Source organism: Pygocentrus nattereri, chromosome 14, assembly GCF_015220715.1.
Source record: "Pygocentrus nattereri isolate fPygNat1 chromosome 14, fPygNat1.pri, whole genome shotgun sequence".
NCBI classification, from domain to species: domain Eukaryota; kingdom Metazoa; phylum Chordata; class Actinopteri; order Characiformes; family Serrasalmidae; genus Pygocentrus; species Pygocentrus nattereri.
Genome location: NC_051224.1, coordinates 20,759,957 through 20,778,763, shown reverse-complemented (window position 1 = coordinate 20,778,763; position 18,807 = coordinate 20,759,957). Strand labels below are relative to the sequence as shown.

At 43.6% G+C, this 18,807-nt stretch overlaps 2 protein-coding genes across 3 annotated transcripts; one reads left to right on the top strand and one right to left on the bottom strand.

The window, feature by feature from the left end:
* Positions 1-3,854, bottom strand: si:dkey-66i24.7. Its single transcript, XM_017697405.2, has 2 exons — positions 3,626-3,854; positions 1-665 (listed from the first exon to the last, which is right to left on the bottom strand). The coding sequence occupies exons 1-2, from the start codon at positions 3,717-3,719 to the stop codon at positions 16-18; spliced, it is 744 nt and encodes a 247-aa protein (XP_017552894.1). The 5' UTR covers positions 3,720-3,854; the 3' UTR covers positions 1-15.
* Positions 3,855-3,985: 131 nt separating this feature from the next.
* armc5 (armadillo repeat containing 5) lies at positions 3,986-17,699 on the top strand. 2 transcript variants are annotated; one of them, XM_017697404.2, is made up of 8 exons: positions 4,657-5,061; positions 5,201-5,231; positions 5,690-5,800; positions 7,767-8,691; positions 12,963-13,759; positions 15,011-15,143; positions 15,290-16,510; positions 16,688-17,699. In XM_017697404.2, the coding sequence occupies exons 1-7, from the start codon at positions 4,657-4,659 to the stop codon at positions 16,485-16,487; spliced, it is 3,600 nt and encodes a 1,199-aa protein (XP_017552893.1). In that variant the 3' UTR covers positions 16,488-16,510; positions 16,688-17,699. The 2 variants fall into 2 exon arrangements, with proteins under 2 accessions (XP_017552892.1, XP_017552893.1); XM_017697403.2 differs by having other exon boundaries at positions 3,986-5,061; positions 15,290-17,699.
* Positions 17,700-18,807: the final 1,108 nt, after the last annotated feature.

Sequence of the window (18,807 nt, the reverse complement as noted above, 5' to 3'; positions counted from 1 at the left end):
TAGACTATGGGTCTTTTAATGTTGAGAAGAAAGTGAAGAGAGAGGGTCAGAGACTGTGGGCTCTTTGGGCATCTGTCCTCTGTCAGTACTGTCCTGTGCCAGGCTGCTGATGGCTCTGGCCAGATTATTAATGGCCTCGATCTTCCTCTCCTCCAGAGCCTTCTGCTGGGCCCACATGTTCAGCTTTCTCTCCTGCAGCTCCAGATACAACTGCAGGACATCCTGAGGGGGTCTGCTAGGAGGGACTGCTGTGGCTGTGAGAGGAGGTGTGGGTAATATCGGTGTGTAGCGTTTACTGGCCATGGTTTTGCCCACCTTGGTGCCGCTCAGCTTGGCTCTGCGCTGAGCATCGATCTCCTCGTAGCTCCGGCCCAGCACTTCATGCATGGTCTTGAAGAACTCCCAGTGCACGCTGTGGGTTCCGAGCCGCTTGGCCCGTTCAGCATTTTTCCTGTAGGTTGCCAGCATGTTTCTCCACTTGAGGTCACATTCGAAAGCCTTCACTGCGACGTCCTGGTAGCCCTCGGCTCTTAATCTGGTGGTCACTCTCTCAGCCACCGTCTCCCACAACTTCTTCTTTTTGCATACGGGCTGGTCAAACTCGTGGTCCATGTCCAGACGAACACGAACCAGGTGCCATGTGGCTTGCAAGGTCCAGACAAACTCTTTGGGGAAACAAGAAGGAAACATCATATAGTTAATCATATTTATGCTCTTGTCTTAAAAACTTTTAACTTATAAAACTGTCATAACTTTGCACAGCAAGTAGAGCACAAATGCTTCCTTGTGCATCATGGTTTTAATATTTTATAGGTCCAGGAATTAAGTTGACCACTTAAAATTTATCCTTAAACTATATTCCTTTTATTTAGAAAGGTGTATATATATATATATATATATATATATATATATATATATATATAGGACAGCTCCTTGTTGCTACTCTCTAGCAGCACTGCTATGGCTGATCCACTTGTACCAGTAATACCTGCTCTGTGGGCCTGACCATTAAACAACAGGATGAAAGGGGACTAAGAAAGTATGCAGAGAAACAAACGGACTGTAACTGTAGAATTACAAAGTGTTCCTATATGGTCAGTGGAGCTAATTAAATGGACAATGAATGTAGAAACAAAGGGGTAATTAATGAAGTAGCTGGTTTATTTTTGTTTAATGTACATTTAAATATGTAATATATATTTTTTTAATGATTTTACTGAATCTTTAAGCTTCATTTGTTGCTCTACACACTCGGAACCAGGCGTCCACTTCTAAAAACTGCCTCACAGTTATAACATGAAATGGTTATGAATACACTCTCTAACGTCTGAGACATCGTTTTATGACAGTGCTGTGATAAAGTTTCAGCTTGTATTGTATTTGAATCAATTTATTTTAATCCATTCATGGAGGAGGGTGCAAGCAGAGGGATGTAAGCAAATTAGCGGCCAAAGAAAACTCGTTTCAGGTTCATGAGTAGTTTTACCATCACCAGCATTCCGTATTAAAGCTCAGAAGACTCGTGTAGGTTCTCTGGCGGTTTTGGGTGGTAAATATGTGCTGTAGACACGACGCCCCCTGGTTCCGATCATATGGCGTTATATTAATGTCAAAACTCGTGAGCGCAAAAACAAAACACAAAGTTTCGCCCAACTTGTGTGCGTCTGCAGCCCGGAGAACCAGTGGGCGTGGCGAATGGGCGGAGACACTGTCAATCATTTCATGCATCGGCCAATCATGGAACAGATGGACTGTCGCGCAAACTCGCGTTGGCCAATCACAAGTGTGAATGACCTGTCACTCATTTTCTGCATCGGCCAATGGTTTGAAGGAAAGTGCAAAAATGCGTTTCACACTGTTCAGACACGCGGAAGTGGGAAGATCGTGTGAAGTTGCCTTAAAAATCACCTAATTTCTTATTTCAGATCAGTACACTATTATAACTACTGTTTCACTTTAGCTCCACCACATCTCAAAGTCACACCACACTGGGTGAGATCTGCCGCTGCTGTTGGTCTGCGTGTCCACGCTTAGGCCTCTAGCAGGTAAAGCAGGACGGAGTTTATGCGAACACCGACCGACCACCACACACAACAGCGTCGGTGAACTGACGGAGCATGTCTTCCTGACTTCGGGGGTAAATAAATACATGAACTCCATATAGAAATATGTGCAGGTGTGCAGTTCTGACCGGCACGCGTCTTTTCCTGAGTTTATACAAACTCTGTTCACAAAACGTTATTTACACACAGCCACTTGGTTCCTGGTGGAAACTGTCTGCCTTCAGTGTTTAGCGCTTATGATCATTTCAGGTCTCCGGTCTGCAGATTCTCCCCTTCTCACAACATCTAACCAGATCACACGGTAACGCTCGGCTGCTTCTGCTGAGCGAGATCATCACTTGCTCGTCCATAACTCAGCTAGCGGACGCCGTTCAATGGACCTGCTTGTTGAAAACAGTCATAGAACCCATTAAAGGTGTCTGTCGGTTCCTGGTGGTGTTCAGTCGCTAATGATGCTCTGGGTTGGTATCGCAGTGTGAGGGATTCAGATCATTTAATCAGGTGTTCTGGGACTGATTCCATATGCAGTCCTTCATTTCTTAATGGTCTCTAATGGCAACCATCAAGCTCTTTCCCATTCAGAAGCAAAACCATCAGGTTTTATTTCTAACGGTTCTGTTCGTCTTCAGCAGTAGTGTGTTTGTTTTTTCGGTGAATGAACCCGACGTTGTTTTATCGTCGTGGTTTTCAGCAGACTGACCCCTAAACTGTCTAATGCAGGAAATCACAGGCAGCTCGTTCTAATCTGCGGTTGGCCAATGCAAAATGTGATTGACGGCCAAGAGGAGTTGTTTAATTAGTTGATGAAAAAGCTCCGGGGGTGTGGCTGAAGGCTCCGGGGGTGGGGTTGACGGCTCCGGGGGTGGGGCTGACGGCTCCGGGGGTGGGGCTGACGGCTCCGGGGGTGGGGCTGATCGCACAGTACGAAAAGCACAAACATGGAGGACGAAGACGAACGGCGGCCGATGTGTAACGTTAAAACCACTAAACTCCGATTTATCTTAATTATAAGATTAATTTACTAGTCAGCCACACCCCCGGAGCCTTCAGTCACACCCCCGGAGCCGTCAGCCAATAGCATTCGCTGACAGAAGCGGCCATGGGCCCGCCTCCAAACGGTCAAAACCACCTACAATCCAACTCGCAAGCACAAAACTTTCACTCGAGGGCAGAAAACATTCGAAGGACACACATGTCGCGCGAGCACAACGCTCGCGGGAGGGACATTTACGCACGCGAGTTGTGTTTTTGCGCTCACGAGTTTCACAAAGTAACGCCATAAAATTGTGTAATTTCCCTTTAAGAGAGGACGATAACACGCATGTGCAGTACATCTGAAACATGTGATGCAAAAGAGCCGCTATATAACGTGTGATAACTGAACTCCTCTCTGCTGTTACCCGATTTAGTCTTTATCAATGAATTCTGCTTTGAGAGTCAGTAAAAACTGTTTAAATAATCTTGAAAAGTATGTAATAATAAAATAATATGGGCAGAAAAAAGCATGCAGCGATGCCATCGGTATCTCATGTTCACCGCCTGCATGAACACAACACTTTTACCTGTTTTCGACTTTTCCGAGTCCAATGTCGAAACCGTGGCTGTTGACTCTTCCACCTCAATCCCGTCCGTAACTATCGACTCAATCACTTCCATCCCTTCAGCTGATTTTAATATATATTACAAGCAGTTGCTGCTGTAATCGCGGATTTTAACAACGCTAGATTGGTAGCGATGACTCTTCCACAACATCGATGACTATAACAACAATCTCACTTGCGATTTGTTTTGTTAAACTGGGACGGCTTGGCTAGAGGATCATGGGAAATGAAGTCCTGATATAATTCAGAACGAGTCGCTTCTTCGTTTGCAACGACATTCGTGGCTTTATTGATATATTTAACCAACAAAATGGTCGATACATGTGTAAATTATACTTTAAAAATAGGTTTACTTTGAGAAAGTCTCGATTAAATCCAATATAACGACTGACTAGAACTACAATACCCGCAAACCAATAACACTGAGATGCCCGTTCCCTCCCCCTTCCCCTCTCTTTTCGTCGTTCAGCAAAAGATGGCGTCAGTGCAAAACCGAGACGATTGCGTTTGTTTGAACGTACGAAATAGGCCGCGAGGAAGGTAGATTATCGTCAAATCATTATCACTTCGCGACAGAATACGGACATATATGCACACTGTAAATTCTTACTCGTCGCTGTTTAGGTTTAGTTTGTGCGTGGCCTACTTTCAGGCCTTGTGTTATTTGACGAGCGGATGAAGGAGGTAACGGAAAACTACAATTCCCAGCAGCCTTTGCTGAGTGTTTGCGGTAGATGTGCGCGGTCGCTCTGGTAACAGTATTTTTTTTGTGTAATTTGGCACTTTTTTGCCTAAAGTTTTTCAGTTCAGTTCTTTTTTGCATGGACTGTAACACGTGCTGTACTTTTTTATTCTGTGTTTAAAATCATGAATTATTATTGCCTTTCAAACTTATTTATAGAAGCTTAAAGGAAGCCAAACTGAGCTGCCTTAAAAACCGTGGAAAGTAAGGGGAGGTGGGTGAGTGAGTGGTCAGGAGCTGCAGGCTGACCATGGCAGCTCAGGCAGGGGGCGAAAGAAAACACCCAAAAGGTACAGCTGGTACTAAAGAGGCCTCCTGTGCTCCACTGGAATCCTCACTGTCATGGTGTTTGGCCCAACTAACCAAGTCAAACTCTAGTAGTGGACTAACTGGGGCAGACAATAAGCCCATCAGTGGTAGAGAGACCAGCAGAGAGGCCGATAAGAGGCTGAAAGTTGGGCAGTGGCGGGCCCTGGTGGCCATCCGGACCCAGCACATTAAAGGCGGAAGGAGCAGGATAGTGCACTATCAGGCTAAGGGGGGGCTGCCTCCCCTATTGGATATCTTACGCAGGCCTGAAAGCTCCAGGAAAATGCTGGATCTTGCCCTCAGCATCCTGGCCAACTGCTGCACAGAAAAGGAAACTCGAGCAGAGGTAAGGGCGAAGCAGACAGCATCAGAGAGGGAATAAATATCGGGCTACTTCTATTTTCACTCACGTTGACCTTGTTAACAGAGCAGATCTGTCTTATCCCATGTTTCATGTCATCTAGTTGCTTTTTTGTTACTTTCAGGTGAGGAAGCTGGAAGGCATTTCTGCTGTGGGTAAGTCATTTGGTTTTCACAGATTAACCCCTTAACCACTGCCTGCGTGTAGGCCCAGAGTTTTATTACATACTTCTGTAACCTATGAATAGCTCCATTAGTTTGCATAGGAGTCCATGTAGTTATTGAATAATATGACTTTGAATATAAACCTGGATTGTTTGAGTTAATATCCTTGGCTTATAACGTTCTAAGGTTTATTATTCAGTAACTACGTTGGAAACAGCATAGACTGGCTTATTTGTTCTTAAGATACAGAAGTGTGTAGTGAAAGCCTGGACCTGTTGTTGGGTTCTGGGCATTTAAAGTGGTTAAATATCAAAATGGTTAAAGTTAGCTATGTGTTGGGGGCTGTACAGCTCAGAACTCAAAGCTGTTTTGCCTGTTTATGTGATTTATGCATTAATAACTCAGTGTATCATGTTTGTCCACACTGTTGTACTTTTTACCATTTGCAGTGGAGGTCCTGAAGAGACATGCCTCAGTGGAGACGGTGGAGAATCGAGCAGCTCGCGCTTTAGGAAATCTCGCCATGGATCCTGAGGGCTCTGCGCAGGTTCACTCAGCAGGTCCGTTGTGTTCACTGCCTTATTTTAGGAATCACTTTACACTGATAAGTTATATGTTGCTTTTGGAGGTCTGTGGAATATGTTATACTGCTTTGTTGAACAGTTTAGTGAAATATCAAATTTAACACTCTAACACCATCTAGGTCTTCATTAAGGCTGCACAGACCTGTCTGTGGTTTAGGATGCAGTGTGACTTACTGTGAACTGTAAAATGAACAAATCTTTATGTATCTGAAGGCAGCAGGCAGCACTTGGTGTTGTACCAAAATTCGACAGCTTGTTGTGTGCACAGCATGCAGGTGTGTAGCTGTAACAGTTTCTGGTTCTTTCTCTTTATGAATAATTGTTGATCTTGAATTTTAAGTGAATGTTTATGTTCAGAAATAGAAATAACAGAGCCATGTTGTGCTGCACAGTGAAGTTTTGTTCATTTTTATAATTTATAGTTGGTCATACTGTGTCCTTAACCTCATTGACAAGTCTGTGTGTCCTTAATGAACACCTGTGTGCAGTTTGAATGGCTTAAAATACATTTTGGGGCTGTGTTTACAGAAAGTATTTGGTGGACGTTTGACTTTTAGTGCTTGTTAGCAACAGTAGCCTCATAGCCTGTGTTTACATGCAAAGATTTTTGCCAGTCCGATTGAATTACTCCAATTATAGATTAAGACTGAAGTGTTTATGCTCACTCTACTCAAGAACCTGCTGAAAAATTTGCATTAGAATTGTAGAATAAAATTATGTGTATGCGTAGAGAATGACTTACTGCACACATTACAGGACAACCAGCATCACATGGGCCCAGTCAGAGTGAGATGAGCAGCAGTGAGCAGTGCTTGTGTTTTTAATTGCTCTAAAATGATGTCAGACTCAGGAAAATGTCCTTATTAAAGAAGGTAGAGAGGAAAACGTCGTGTTCTGAGACACATAAGCTGGACGTCCGTCCCACTGCCGTCTTTTAAAAATCAGAGCATAAACTTGATCTCCTCTGCAGACCAGTTTCTGCTCCGCCATGTTGAACTGTATAAACTTTCACTATGATGTGACGCACATGATCAGAACAGACTTAAACTTTCTTATAGCGAATGCAATCAGATTCAGGCATTTACATGGATATTCTTCTTCTGTTTAACAGATTATTTATAGGATTACCCACCTCATTCAATTGGATAGAAACTATATTCTGATTGGCCTTGATTGGACGCATTCTATTCTGATTGAGCTATTAGTCAGATCGTTAATGGATTATCAGGCTGCATGCAAATTAAGATTAAGTGACCCTTATTAGTACCACAGTGGGGGAATTTCACCTCCGCATTGCAGTGAAACATCACATACACACCAGTGAAAGCACACACACTAGGGGCAGTGAGCACGCTTGCCCGCAGTGGTGGGTGGCCCTAACCACAGTACCTAGGGGAGCGGTTGGAGGTTAGGTGCCTTGCTCAAGGGCATTTCAATCACGTACTGTCGGCTCAGTGGATCAAACAAGCGACCTTCAGGTCACAAGTCTGTTTCCCTAAACTCCAGCAAACGACTGTAAATTTGACTATAGTTACAATATACTATAGTATTTGACCAACACTATAGTAAAGAAGCAAAATTTAGACGCCAAACATGTCTTGGCTGATCGACTACATCTGGGATAAGTGTAAAACTCATCATTTGTTTAAATCAGGGGTCTGGTGTGTTTTAGTACAGCGCAGCTTGGCAATTTTCATGCTCTAATCACTGGATTCAGCTCTGTAGTAAATTAGCTGAGTACTAGGCTGTGTTTGAGTGGGGAAATGACTAAAATCTGCTGGATGTGAACATTTTTTTTCTTGAGAAATGAGAAACCATAGCTATTTCTATTTTGAAACAGCTGTCCAACATTCATAAATGCTAAATACGTTTTATTACATTTCCATTCCATCAGCTTTAACCACCTCTGCCTCACAGACATGAATTTCTCTCTTTCATGCAGGTGGTGTTCCTCCGCTCCTTCTCTGCCTGGCCCTCTCAAACCCTCCTTCTAGTACCTCACCTTCCTCCTCCTCCCCTTCCTCTCCCTCTGCCCTCCCCCTGCCTCCCCTGCCTTCCTCTCCCAAACTGGAACGCGCTCAGTCTGCCGCTCGTGCTCTGCTCTACCTGTCTGACACGCCGGCCAACCGCCTCTCACTGTTGTCTCAGGGAGCCGTGCCAGCTCTGGCGCTCTTCATCGCCCCGGAGTATCCGCCGGGCCTGAGGCGGGCATCACTCCGCACCCTCCACGAGCTCACCCGAGGCTGCGGCACCGAATGCGCCCGAGAGGTGTCCATGTCTGGGGCACTGGCTCAGCTCAGGCTGCTGGTTTCAGGAGAAGAAGAAAAGCCTCTGGAGGAGCTGGCTTTAAAGACTTTGGCCAACCTGTGCTCTCAAGGCTGCTTGCGCCCACTGGTGGGCTCACTGGATGTCATTCAGAAGTTTGTGGAAGAAGTTAAAAAAGATCCCGTAAGGTCTGGTGTCTTTTTCAAGGCTTTATGTCTATGCTGTAAAGAGGCGGTGAACAGGGCTAAAGTGAAAGAGAGCGGTGGGCTGGAGGTGCTGATTGGCTTCCTGGCCGCCCATCCGAACCATCCGCTCACGCGATTGGCTGTTTTGGCGTGTGTGGACTTCGTCTATGATGAGTCAGCTCTGGAGCAGTTGCAGGAGCTGGGCCTGGTGCCGCTGCTGATCGCCCGACTGGTGGAACTTGCCAAAGGAGAAGAACTCAGTTTGGGCAAACTGGACGCCAGCTTGTCTTCTGTTTCTAACTCTGAGCTCATGACATCCTGTTTTGATTCATTTGACTTTCCACCCCCTGAAGGAACCAGAAGGGAGGAGATGGGGAAGGAGCAAGGACCCGGCTCCTCCAGCTTCCTCAGCCTCAGGTGAACATATGTATTTTATACTTGGCGTAGCATCATTGTAAGCTGAACTTCATGTTAATTTAGATAGAACTGACGACCCCATTTCCAAAAAGGTTGGGACGCTGCGCAGAAAGTAAATAAAAATAGGATGCAATGTTGTGGAAATCAAGTAAAGCATATTAAGTAAAGCATATTTTTTGAAGGAAAACACTACAAAGACAACATATTAAATGTCAAAACTACGAAATTTCCCTTTTCTATTTGATGCCGACAACATGTTCCAAAAAAGTTGGGATGTTTACCACTGTGTTTCATCACCTCTTCTTTTAACAACACTCTGTAAGCATTTTTGGAACTGAGGAGACACTGCTGTAGTTTAAAGTGAAATGTGGGTACAGGTCTGGACTGCAGGCAGGCCAGTTTAGCACCTGGTCTCGTTTGCTGAAATAATAAAGGTCTTCCCTGTAAAAGACGTTGTCTGGATGGCAGCATATGTTGCCAAAACATGTTTATAACATTCAGCATTAATGCCACCTTCACAGATGTGCACGCTACCCCTGCCATGTGCACTAATGCCCCCCTATACCATCTGGCTTTGAAATGTGCGCTGATAACAAGCTGAGTGGTTTTTAGCCCGGAGGCCACAGTGACCATGATTTACAAAAAGAATTTCAAATGTTGATTCATCGGACCACAGGACACTTTTCCACTTCCCCTAAGTCCATTTTAAATGAGCTGGGGCCCAGAGAAGGTGACACCATTCCTGGATCCTGTTTATATTTGGCTTCTTCTTTGCATCTTAGAGTTTTAACTTGCATTTGTGGATGCAGCAACAAACTGTTTTCACAGACAGTGTTTTTCAGAAGTGTTTCTAAGCCCATGCAGTGATTTCCTCTATGGAATCATGTCTGTTTTTTAATGCAGCACTGCCCAAGGGCCCAAAGAACATGGCCAGCATATCCTGGTTTTTGGCCTTGTCCCTTACATGCAGAGAGTATTTTAATGATATTATGTACTGTAATTGATGAAAAGCAAAAGTTCTTTGTTATTTTATGTTGAGAAAAGGTATTCTTAATTGTTGCACCATTTGATTGTGCAGTGGTGAACCCCTCCTCATCTTTACTTCTGAAAGACTCAGCCTCTCTCAGATGCTCTTTTGATACCCAGTCATGTTAGTGACCTGTTGGAACATGTTGTTGGCATCAAATTCAAACAGTATATATTTTTCAAAATTATTTTTCCAAAAAATTGTTTAGTATTTCATATGTTGTCGTTGGACTATATTCAGTTAAATGTGCAAATCGTCGTGTCATTGCATTTTGTTTTCATTTTGCATTACAACTTTTTTTTGGAAGTGGTGTTGTATTTACATATTGCCACTTTCTGCAATGTAAGTATTGTATTGCCATGATAGTTGTTACTGGTTTTCATATATATCTAAATACAACCCCAATTCCAATGAAGTTGGGACGTTGTTTAAAACATAAATGAAAACAGAATACAATGATTTGCAAATCCTTTTCAACCTGTATTCAATTGAATACACTACAAATACAAGATATTTAATGTCCAAATGGATAAACTTTATTGTTTTTTTTTTTTTGCAAATATTCACTCATTTTGAATTTGATGCCTGCAACATGTTCCAAAGAAGTTGGGACAGGGGCAATAAAAGACTGGGAAAGTTGAGGAATGCTCAAAAAACACCTGTTTGGAACATTCCACAGGTGAACAGGTTAATTGGCAACAGGTGAGTGTCATGACTGGGTATAAAGGGAGCATCCCTGAAAGGCTGCAAACAACTGCGTGAGCAAATAGTCCAACAGTTTAAGAACAACATTTCTCAACGTGCAATTGCAAGGAATTTAGGAATCTCATCATCTACAGTCCATAATATCATCAAAAGATTCAGAGAATCTGGAGAAATCTCTGCAAGTGGCAAGGCAGAAAACCATCATTGAATGTCCGTGACCTTCGATCCCTCAGGCGGCACTGCATTAAAAACCGACATCATTCTGTAACGGATATTACCACATGGGCTCAGGAACACTTCAGAAAACCATTGTCAGTGAACACAGTTCGTCGCTCCGTCTACAAGTGCAAGTTAAAACTCTGCCATGCAAAGCGAAAGCCAGAAATCAACAACACCCAGAAACGCCGCCGGCTTCTCTGGGCCCGAGCTCATCTGAGATGGACTGACGCAGAGTGGAAAAGTGTCCTGTGGTCAGATGAGTCCACATTTCAAATTGTTTTTGGAAATCATGGACGTCGTGTCCTCCGGGCCAAAGAGGAAAAGGACTGTCTGGATTGTTATCAGCGCAAAGTTCAAAAGCCAGCATCTCTGATGGTATGGGGGTGTGTTAGTACCCATGGCATGGGTAACTTGCACATCTGTGAAGGCACCATTAATGCTGAAAGGTACATGCAGGTTTTGGAGCAACGTATGCTGCCATCCAAGCAACGTCTTTTTCAGGGACGTCCTGCTTATTTCAGCAAGACAATGCCAAGCCACATTCTGCACGCGTTACAACAGCGTGGCTTCGTAGTAAAAGAGTGCAGGTACTAGACTGGCCTGCCTGCAGTCCAGACCTGTCTCCCGTTGAAAATGTGTGGCGCATTATGAAGCGCAAAATATGACAGCTGAGACCCCGGACTGTTGAGCAACTGAAGTTGTACATCAAGCAAGAATGGGAAAGAATTCCACCTACAAAGCTTCAACAATTAGTGTCCTCAGTTCCCAAACACTTACTGAGTGTTGTTAAAAGGAAAGGTGATGTTACACAGTGGTAAACATGCCCCTGTCCCAACTTCATCGAATTCAAAATGAGTGAATATTTGCAAAAAACAATAAAGTTTATCCGTTTGAACATTAAATATCTTGTCTTTGTAGTGTATTCAGTTGAATACAAGTTGAAAAGGATTTGCAAAACATGGAGACATGTTGCTGAAACTCTGACTGTCTTCTTACAGATCTTTAAAAAGTCTTATTGTCTTCATTTTTTTTCTAAATATTAAGGCTTAAAGGTAATTGTATTGCAAACTTTTGAATCAAAGGGGTCTTTATTAAATCATACAAACATCAACTTGATTAATTCATCAAGCTTATCTTTTTCTTCTTTCTCCTAAAATAAGACATGTTGGCTCATTAGAGTCACATTTCTGTTTAAAAAAAACAAAAACAAAATCTCACTGTCTGCTGACCTTTTACAGTTCCTTGCTGGGACAGTTGATTAGAGTAGCTGGTTGTTGTCTAATCTAAAGGAAACTTGACTAAATCTGAAACTGACCTCTGCACTGACCTTTATACTTAATCTATCAGTTAGTGCTTTTTTGAATAAAACAAAGATGATTTGACACTGTCAGTCATCCTTCAGTGTCCGGCCAGACACGTGGGCGGTCGTATACTCTGAAAAAAGGCAGGGAGAGGGAATCAGTTTTATTCTGTCTGTTTGTACGTAAAACAGAGAATGTAAACATTTCCAGACTGTGGCTAATGACTCCGGCAGATCTGACTGACAGCTTAGCTAAAAGGAGAGAACCAGAAGGACACACAGACACGAGAGCACTCTGAAACAGTTTGGTATGCCACCGCTCCAACGTCCACAAACCTGAGTGACCGCGTGCGAGCAGTGGGACGACAGCACCAGCGTCTCAGTTTACTATAATTCCCTGTGTCCATGGACCCCTGGATCTGCTGCCTTTATCTAAGGGGGAACATTAGCTACCAAAAGCTAAACTGAACAAGTTTTCAGCTTAGTTTTAAAGATTGAGACCTTGTCTGAGTCCCAAACAGTTTCTGGAAGATCATTCCAGAGTTTGAGGGCATCATAAGAGAAAGCTCTTCCCCCAGCTGCAGCCTTATGAATTCTGGGAACTATTTATAAGCCAGCACTCTGGGATCTGAGTAGTCATGATGGCTCATAATGGGAAATAAGATCTTGTAAGTACTCAGGAGCGAGCCCATGTAGGGCTTTATATGCCAATAAAAGAATTTTATAATGAATACGGAATTTAGGGTGTTGTCATTTTTGTGTGTGAACGACACATGTTCCACGTATCAGTTTTCCTATTTGGAATGCAAAATCTTTGAAGCTCAAAATCTCAGAACTGCTCAGAGCGTAGATATAACCTTGTAATTCCAAGGGCACGATATGTTGTACAGCCCCTAGTATTAATAAACACACCTCTACAATTACAGCTTTGAAGAGAGGAGGAAAACTGAGTGTTGAGTTCGTATTTGTGTTCTGTTTGATTTTAATGTAAGTCTTTTGCTGTTGTGTGCCTGCTTTTAGGTCCTGGCTGGTATCTGAGGGTTTGATCTCTTCTGAAGGGGAGCTGATGGAATCCCCTTATGGGACGGATGGAGATTCAGTCACCTCTCATCTGTCCTGCTCTCCTTCCTCAACATCATCTCTTACCCCTCTTTCCGATGCACCCTCCCCAGCACCAGCTCTGCCGAAGCCCATATCTTCCCCCAGACCCAAACCCTGCCGCCTTTCTGCCTCTGCCTCTCCACAGAGTGTGCTGAATAAGGCCTCCCCCAATTCTTCTCCCTCTTTACTCCCCACCTGCACCTCCACCCCCCAGCCAAAGCCTCCGGCTACACCCATTTCCCAACTGAAAGTCGCTTCTCCACCCAGGAAGCGGCTCCGTACATCCTCATCCTCCTCTTCTTCTTCATGCACCACCTCTTGCTCCAGCCTGCTCTCTTTGGAAGCACCCCCAGTGATGCCAAAGACCCCAATCTATCAGCACCCATACCACCCTGAGCCTTGGGCCCCCGAATCCCCGATCCTGCTGCTGCTGTCCCGCTTCTCTCATGCCACAGACCCCAGCGGGGCTCTCATTAACGCCCCTGTTATCTCTGGGCTGCTCTACTACCTCACCCACCACCATGATCCCAGCGGCCGCTGCTTCCGCATGCTGGGCAGACTCAGCTGCAACCCAAACTGCCTGCAGGCTCTAATCAGGACAGGGGCTGTGGCTCTAATCAGACACAGACTGTGCCTCAGAGAGGAGAAGAGAGAGAGGGATGGAAAGAGGAATGATGGACAGTCTGAGCGAGTGAAGGCCAAAATCAAACAGCTGGGTGCGTACGGTCCGTTTCTGATGCAGCATACACCTCCCTGTTTCTGCACTCATTGTACATTTTATCAGCTCCACTTACTGTATAGGTGCACGTTGTCCATCTCTTTCTCTTCACACTCAGCCCCCCTTTTACCCTGTTCTTCAGTGTTCAGGACCGCCATGGCCCCTCACAGAGCAGGTACTATTTGGGTGGTGGATCATTCTCAGCACTGCAGTGACACTGATGTGGTGGTGGTGTATTAGTGTGTGTTGTGCTGGTACGAGTGGATCAGACACAGCAGTGCTCCTGGAATTTTTGAACACTGTTTTTAAATCCTACCTTGTCAGTCCATTTTGTAGATGTAATGTCACAGAAGACAGCTCATCTACTGCTGGCGCCCACAGGATGCTGTTTGTTGATGCACTCAGACCAGCACAACACAAATTAACACACCACCACCACATCAGTGTTACTGCAGTGCTGAGAATGACCCACCACCCAAATAGTACCTGCTCTGTGAGGGTAAATATAATGTGCATGGTGTTGTATGTGATTCTAGACACAGCCTTTGATTTTGACAACAAAATGGCCATAAAGGGCAAGTTATTCATTTTTTGGCATCAAGGGAAAAAAGCAGAAAACAAATGTTTAACAGGAAATTACAATTTCAGGAGACTCACTTCAGCGCCTCAAAGAATCTGCAGACACACCTCCAAAGTTCAGTCTTAGAAGCTGGTTGCTGATTTTCTGAAGTAATCAAACCCATTCAGTGGTGTTGAGGTCTGGACTCTGGGGTGGTCAGTCCATTGCTCATCTTCTTTGTTTGATGTGTCCATCTCCTTTTCTCAGTGAGGTTCTTCTTGAACAGCTACTCATCTTTTCAGACCCATAGCGCTGGGTTGTCTTCTCACAGTGGAAGGATGGACTGAAACACCTGTGGATGTTTTCAGATCTGAAGCAGTTTGATTTTCTCCTCTCTAACAAAGAGGAAAGCTTTAAGTGCTGTTTATCTGATGGGGAGCAGTATTGGTGTCTACCAGCTCTTGTGTGGTTGTTAGGAGCCCCATTTCCTTTAGTTTTAAGTTTAACCTTTTTTTAACAACTGGTTATGGAAGCTTTTTTTTGCTTATTGTCATTTGATTTTCTCCTTCTTTATGCGAGAAATTTGTTATACCTGACCTTTTCAGAAATATCTCCTGAAAAATGAATAACTTATTAGAGTTTAGAGTTGGTCATTTATATCTGTGTTGTACATGTTTCCTTCTCGTGTAGGTCAGGGGCTGCTGAGCAATGTTCGAGTTCAGAGTGAGACTGGATTCGGCTCCGGAGTTCTCAGCCATATCATCCTCTCAGGCTCAGAATCCGACAAGCTGTACTGCGTCCTCTCTCTGCCTTTGATAACCAGGTAGGTCCAGCTGTTTGATGCTTCCAACACTGAATGATTGCTAGAACACATCTTATGAGTGCAACAGTTAGTGAAGGATTTGATAAGAGTGTAAGAATGTAGTTTTCCTAATGAAAAGATATAATGGATCTATTTCCCTTTTACAGTAACCGAGTTCTTTTAAAGAAGCTACTCTTGGATAGTGGAGGCTTGACAATCGCTCTTGAGCCTCTTGACTGTCTGGATGACAGCAATGATGAAAGTAACCACACCGGTAAATGTAGAACATTCCTCTCGGCTTGGATGTGTCCACCTGAACTGGCGTCCAACTCTAAACTACATTCCCTGTATATCTCCCTCCTGATTGGCTGCCTCTCTAGTATATTGGCATATTCCAAGGTGGAATTGGAAAGAAGAAAGACGGCAGTAGAGGCACCACAGAGTCCGATCAAAAATCCTCCAATTGTGGAGAAAGAGTCCAATTGTTGTCCCCAGAATTTGGAGACCTGTCCCTACCAGGCATCAGCCCACAACCTCAGCTTTCTCCTGGATGATGGAACTCTGCTTACAGCCAACCGAGAAGCAGTAGCCGGAGATGAGAGCATGGAAGAAGTTGGATCTGAGTACTTCCGTGCTTTGCTGAGGGGCGGCTTTGGTGAAGCCAGTAAGTCTGATTCCATTCCCATCAAAGATGTGAGCAGAGGCATGCTGCTGCCTGTGCTTCATTATCTTCATGGCTGCCGGATGACCAGCATGGGCCACGGCATGGATGAGGAGGCTGGGCGTTGCCTTGTTTTGACCTCTTTGGTCTCTGGAGGTCTGAAAGGGCACAAGGCTTTTCAGAAAAGCCCCTTGGCTGAGGTGATGGTAGGAGCCAGTAGGTTTTTGGTGCCTGGATTACAGAAGGCAGCTGAGGAATTGTGTATATCCCTGATTTCTTCTGTGGTTTTGTCTGTTCCAAGCCTTCCATGTAAAACAAGTGACCTGGCTAAAAAGACCAAGCTTGGCCTGGGGTCTGTATGCAGAGAATCCAAGACCACAGCAGATGGCCAGCCATCAGAGCAAAGAGCAAAGTGTTCCAGACAACACTGTAAACTGCTGGAGGAGTCCAGTGTAGATGAGGGCAATGTGTTTGGCTCTTTGCAGTCACTTCTTCCCCAGGCGTACTCTTTCTCTCAGCGTTTTTCCTACTCCAGGCTGAGCCAGACCTGTCTGTTGACACTGCTGCAGCCTCAGGAGGCCCAAAACCCCTCACTACCTCCATCCCTGTCCACCGATTGCCTCCTCCAGCTGGCCAGGGAGGCGGATAGCACCGTGAGCCTGCGCCAGGACCTTCTCAAACTGGCCACAGTAGCACTGAGTTAATGCTGCTAACGGAATTTGAGGAAGTAAGCTTTTTTGTTAAGCTCTCCAGTTCCTGATCATGTTTTTGACCAATTCTTGATTTTTTTTTTTTTTTTTTTATCAGCCTGGAATAACAAAGAAGTGGCGAGAGCATAGCTAACTGTAAAAGTCTAATAGTAAGTCTGGCACTATGATTGACTTTCCATATATTTGTTCAACAGACACACCAATCGGCTGGTAAGATCTCCAGACAGGATTTTCCATTTGAGCAACCCATCATCCTGAAATTATAAGTGCATTATGATTGACTTTCCATGTTTTTGTACAACCTACACACCAGTAAACATGAGATATTTGTTTAGGATTGATCAGCATGATGTGTCATATTCGCTGTAAAAGACTTTTGAACGGTTTACTGACAGCAAAAAGTGGAGGAACTGTTTTGGAATTTGAAGACTGTTCTTAAAATCCAAGTGTCAATTTCAGAGTGTACAGAAAAATGAACGAGAGATTTGGGAGCCATTGCTAAATGGAAAAGTCAACAGCTTTGAGAGGCCAAATTCAGGCTGAGCTGAGCTGAATGCATTGAAGACCCAAACAGTGGACTAAGAGTGACCTGTCATTTTGGGACTGACGGGAACAGAAATATCAGTTTTACTTTTTATTTGCGTTTTGGACCACTTTTTTCATGAAGTGTAGTGCAGATATGAAGTGGATTTATTAGATGTTATAATTATTATTTTTTTGGACCTCGGCTACTGTCAGTGCTCATGTATTGATGATGTTTATTTTTTGTAAAATCGCCTGTCTGCACACTAACGTTCATAGATGAATTTTGTCGTTTGGGCCTAACGAATATGATGTTGATGCTGCATTTAAAAAGCTACTTTATTTACTCAGTGATGCGTTGTATCATATATATATATAATATACTGAAGTAGTTTGTGACTTTGTACAGTGTATAATGTGCATTAAGGAGATGACAGGGATAGAGTAATGTTTGTTATATTTTTCATTTCTTCATTTTTCTATAGAAAAAGGAATAAAACACAAAACAGAATGTATTAAGTGTAATAGATTGGAATCAGTTGGTTTATTGTTAGGGTGCCATGTTGTGATAGAGAGCTGTATATGCAAAAGACTATAAGGCCAAAATTAAGGGGTTTTTCTCCTCGTATGAAACATCTGAATAAAAAGCCTCAGCGCTGCGGCTGTGTATGCTTTTGTTAATGACTCTGACTCTGTGTGAAAAGGTTTTCATTTGGCATAATTCTTCATATTTTGTCCGTATAATCTCTTCATTTGAATTCAAGAGTTTGGGCACCCCCATCAGGGTGGTTTGCTATGTGAACACGTCCTCTACACAGAACACATTTGAATACACAGTTACTGTTTATTTGCCGAATATAACATATTTGGGGGGAAAAAAAACTTAAAATGTGGGCTGTGCAAAAGTTATGGCATATTTTATTTAAGTAGAATTTTGATGCACTAAAGCAGGGGCCAGCAACAATTGGCTCTTTTATTCTGCAGCTGAATCAGATTTGTAGGTAAAAATAAAAGAATCCTCCTTCACAGTAAAATAAAGCTCTGCTGCTCGCTCAACACAGTTTAGCAATAAATGATCTTAAACACTCGAGTTAATGTAGAACTGCTAATTCACCCTTTAACCCTGAAGATCAGTGCAGACTGCTGGTCACCATAGCAACACAGATAGTCTAGTGTAGGTAGTAGCTAGCAAAATGGCAAAGAGAAAGATTTAAGACAATCATTGATAATTCAGAGGCGAATGGACTTATTTGCGTTTATAATCACTTCAGCTGGTTTCCTCACACGTTCAGTCTGCAATGAGAAACTGTAAAACACTAAAATGTCACAAAGCTCTTCTTCTTCACCAGCTTCTCGTTCTGATTTCCCCATTCCACCTTAAATGGTGCAGAAGTTACAGTCTGGCACCTCAGGCACCACTTAAGGTGGAATGGGAAAATTTGAACGAGAAGCAGGAGAATGAGAAGTGACTTTAGCCTTGTAAAAAACAAACATTGAGACATTTTACAAGAAACTGTTCTACTTTGCTGAAAAAGTTTCCTGCTGGAGATGCGAGAAAAGCCGTTTTAGCTAAGCTAAAGCTTCAAGCAGAGCAAAGGGAGTCTCTGTTTCCATTTAGATTATATCTGATGTAAGTACATCAGCACACACTGAGACATACACTGCTCAAAAAAATAAAGGGAACACTCAAATAACATCCTAGATCTGAATGAATGAAATATTCTCATTGAATTCTTTGTTCTGTACAAAGTTGAATGTGCTGACAACAAAATCACACAAAAATCATCAATGG

Coding starts and splice junctions, on each gene's coding strand:
- si:dkey-66i24.7 (XM_017697405.2), bottom strand. CDS start 3,719: ATGGAAGTGATTGAGTCGATAGTTACGGACGGGATTGAGGTGGAAGAG. Junction 666..3,625: donor CTCGGAAAAGTCGAAAACAG/GTAAAAGTGTTG, acceptor GTTTCCCCAAAG/AGTTTGTCTGGACCTTGCAA.
- armc5 (XM_017697403.2), top strand. CDS start 4,657: ATGGCAGCTCAGGCAGGGGGCGAAAGAAAACACCCAAAAGGTACAGCT. Junction 5,801..7,766: donor TGCGCAGGTTCACTCAGCAG/GTCCGTTGTGTT, acceptor TCTTTCATGCAG/GTGGTGTTCCTCCGCTCCTT. Junction 8,692..12,962: donor TCCAGCTTCCTCAGCCTCAG/GTGAACATATGT, acceptor GCCTGCTTTTAG/GTCCTGGCTGGTATCTGAGG.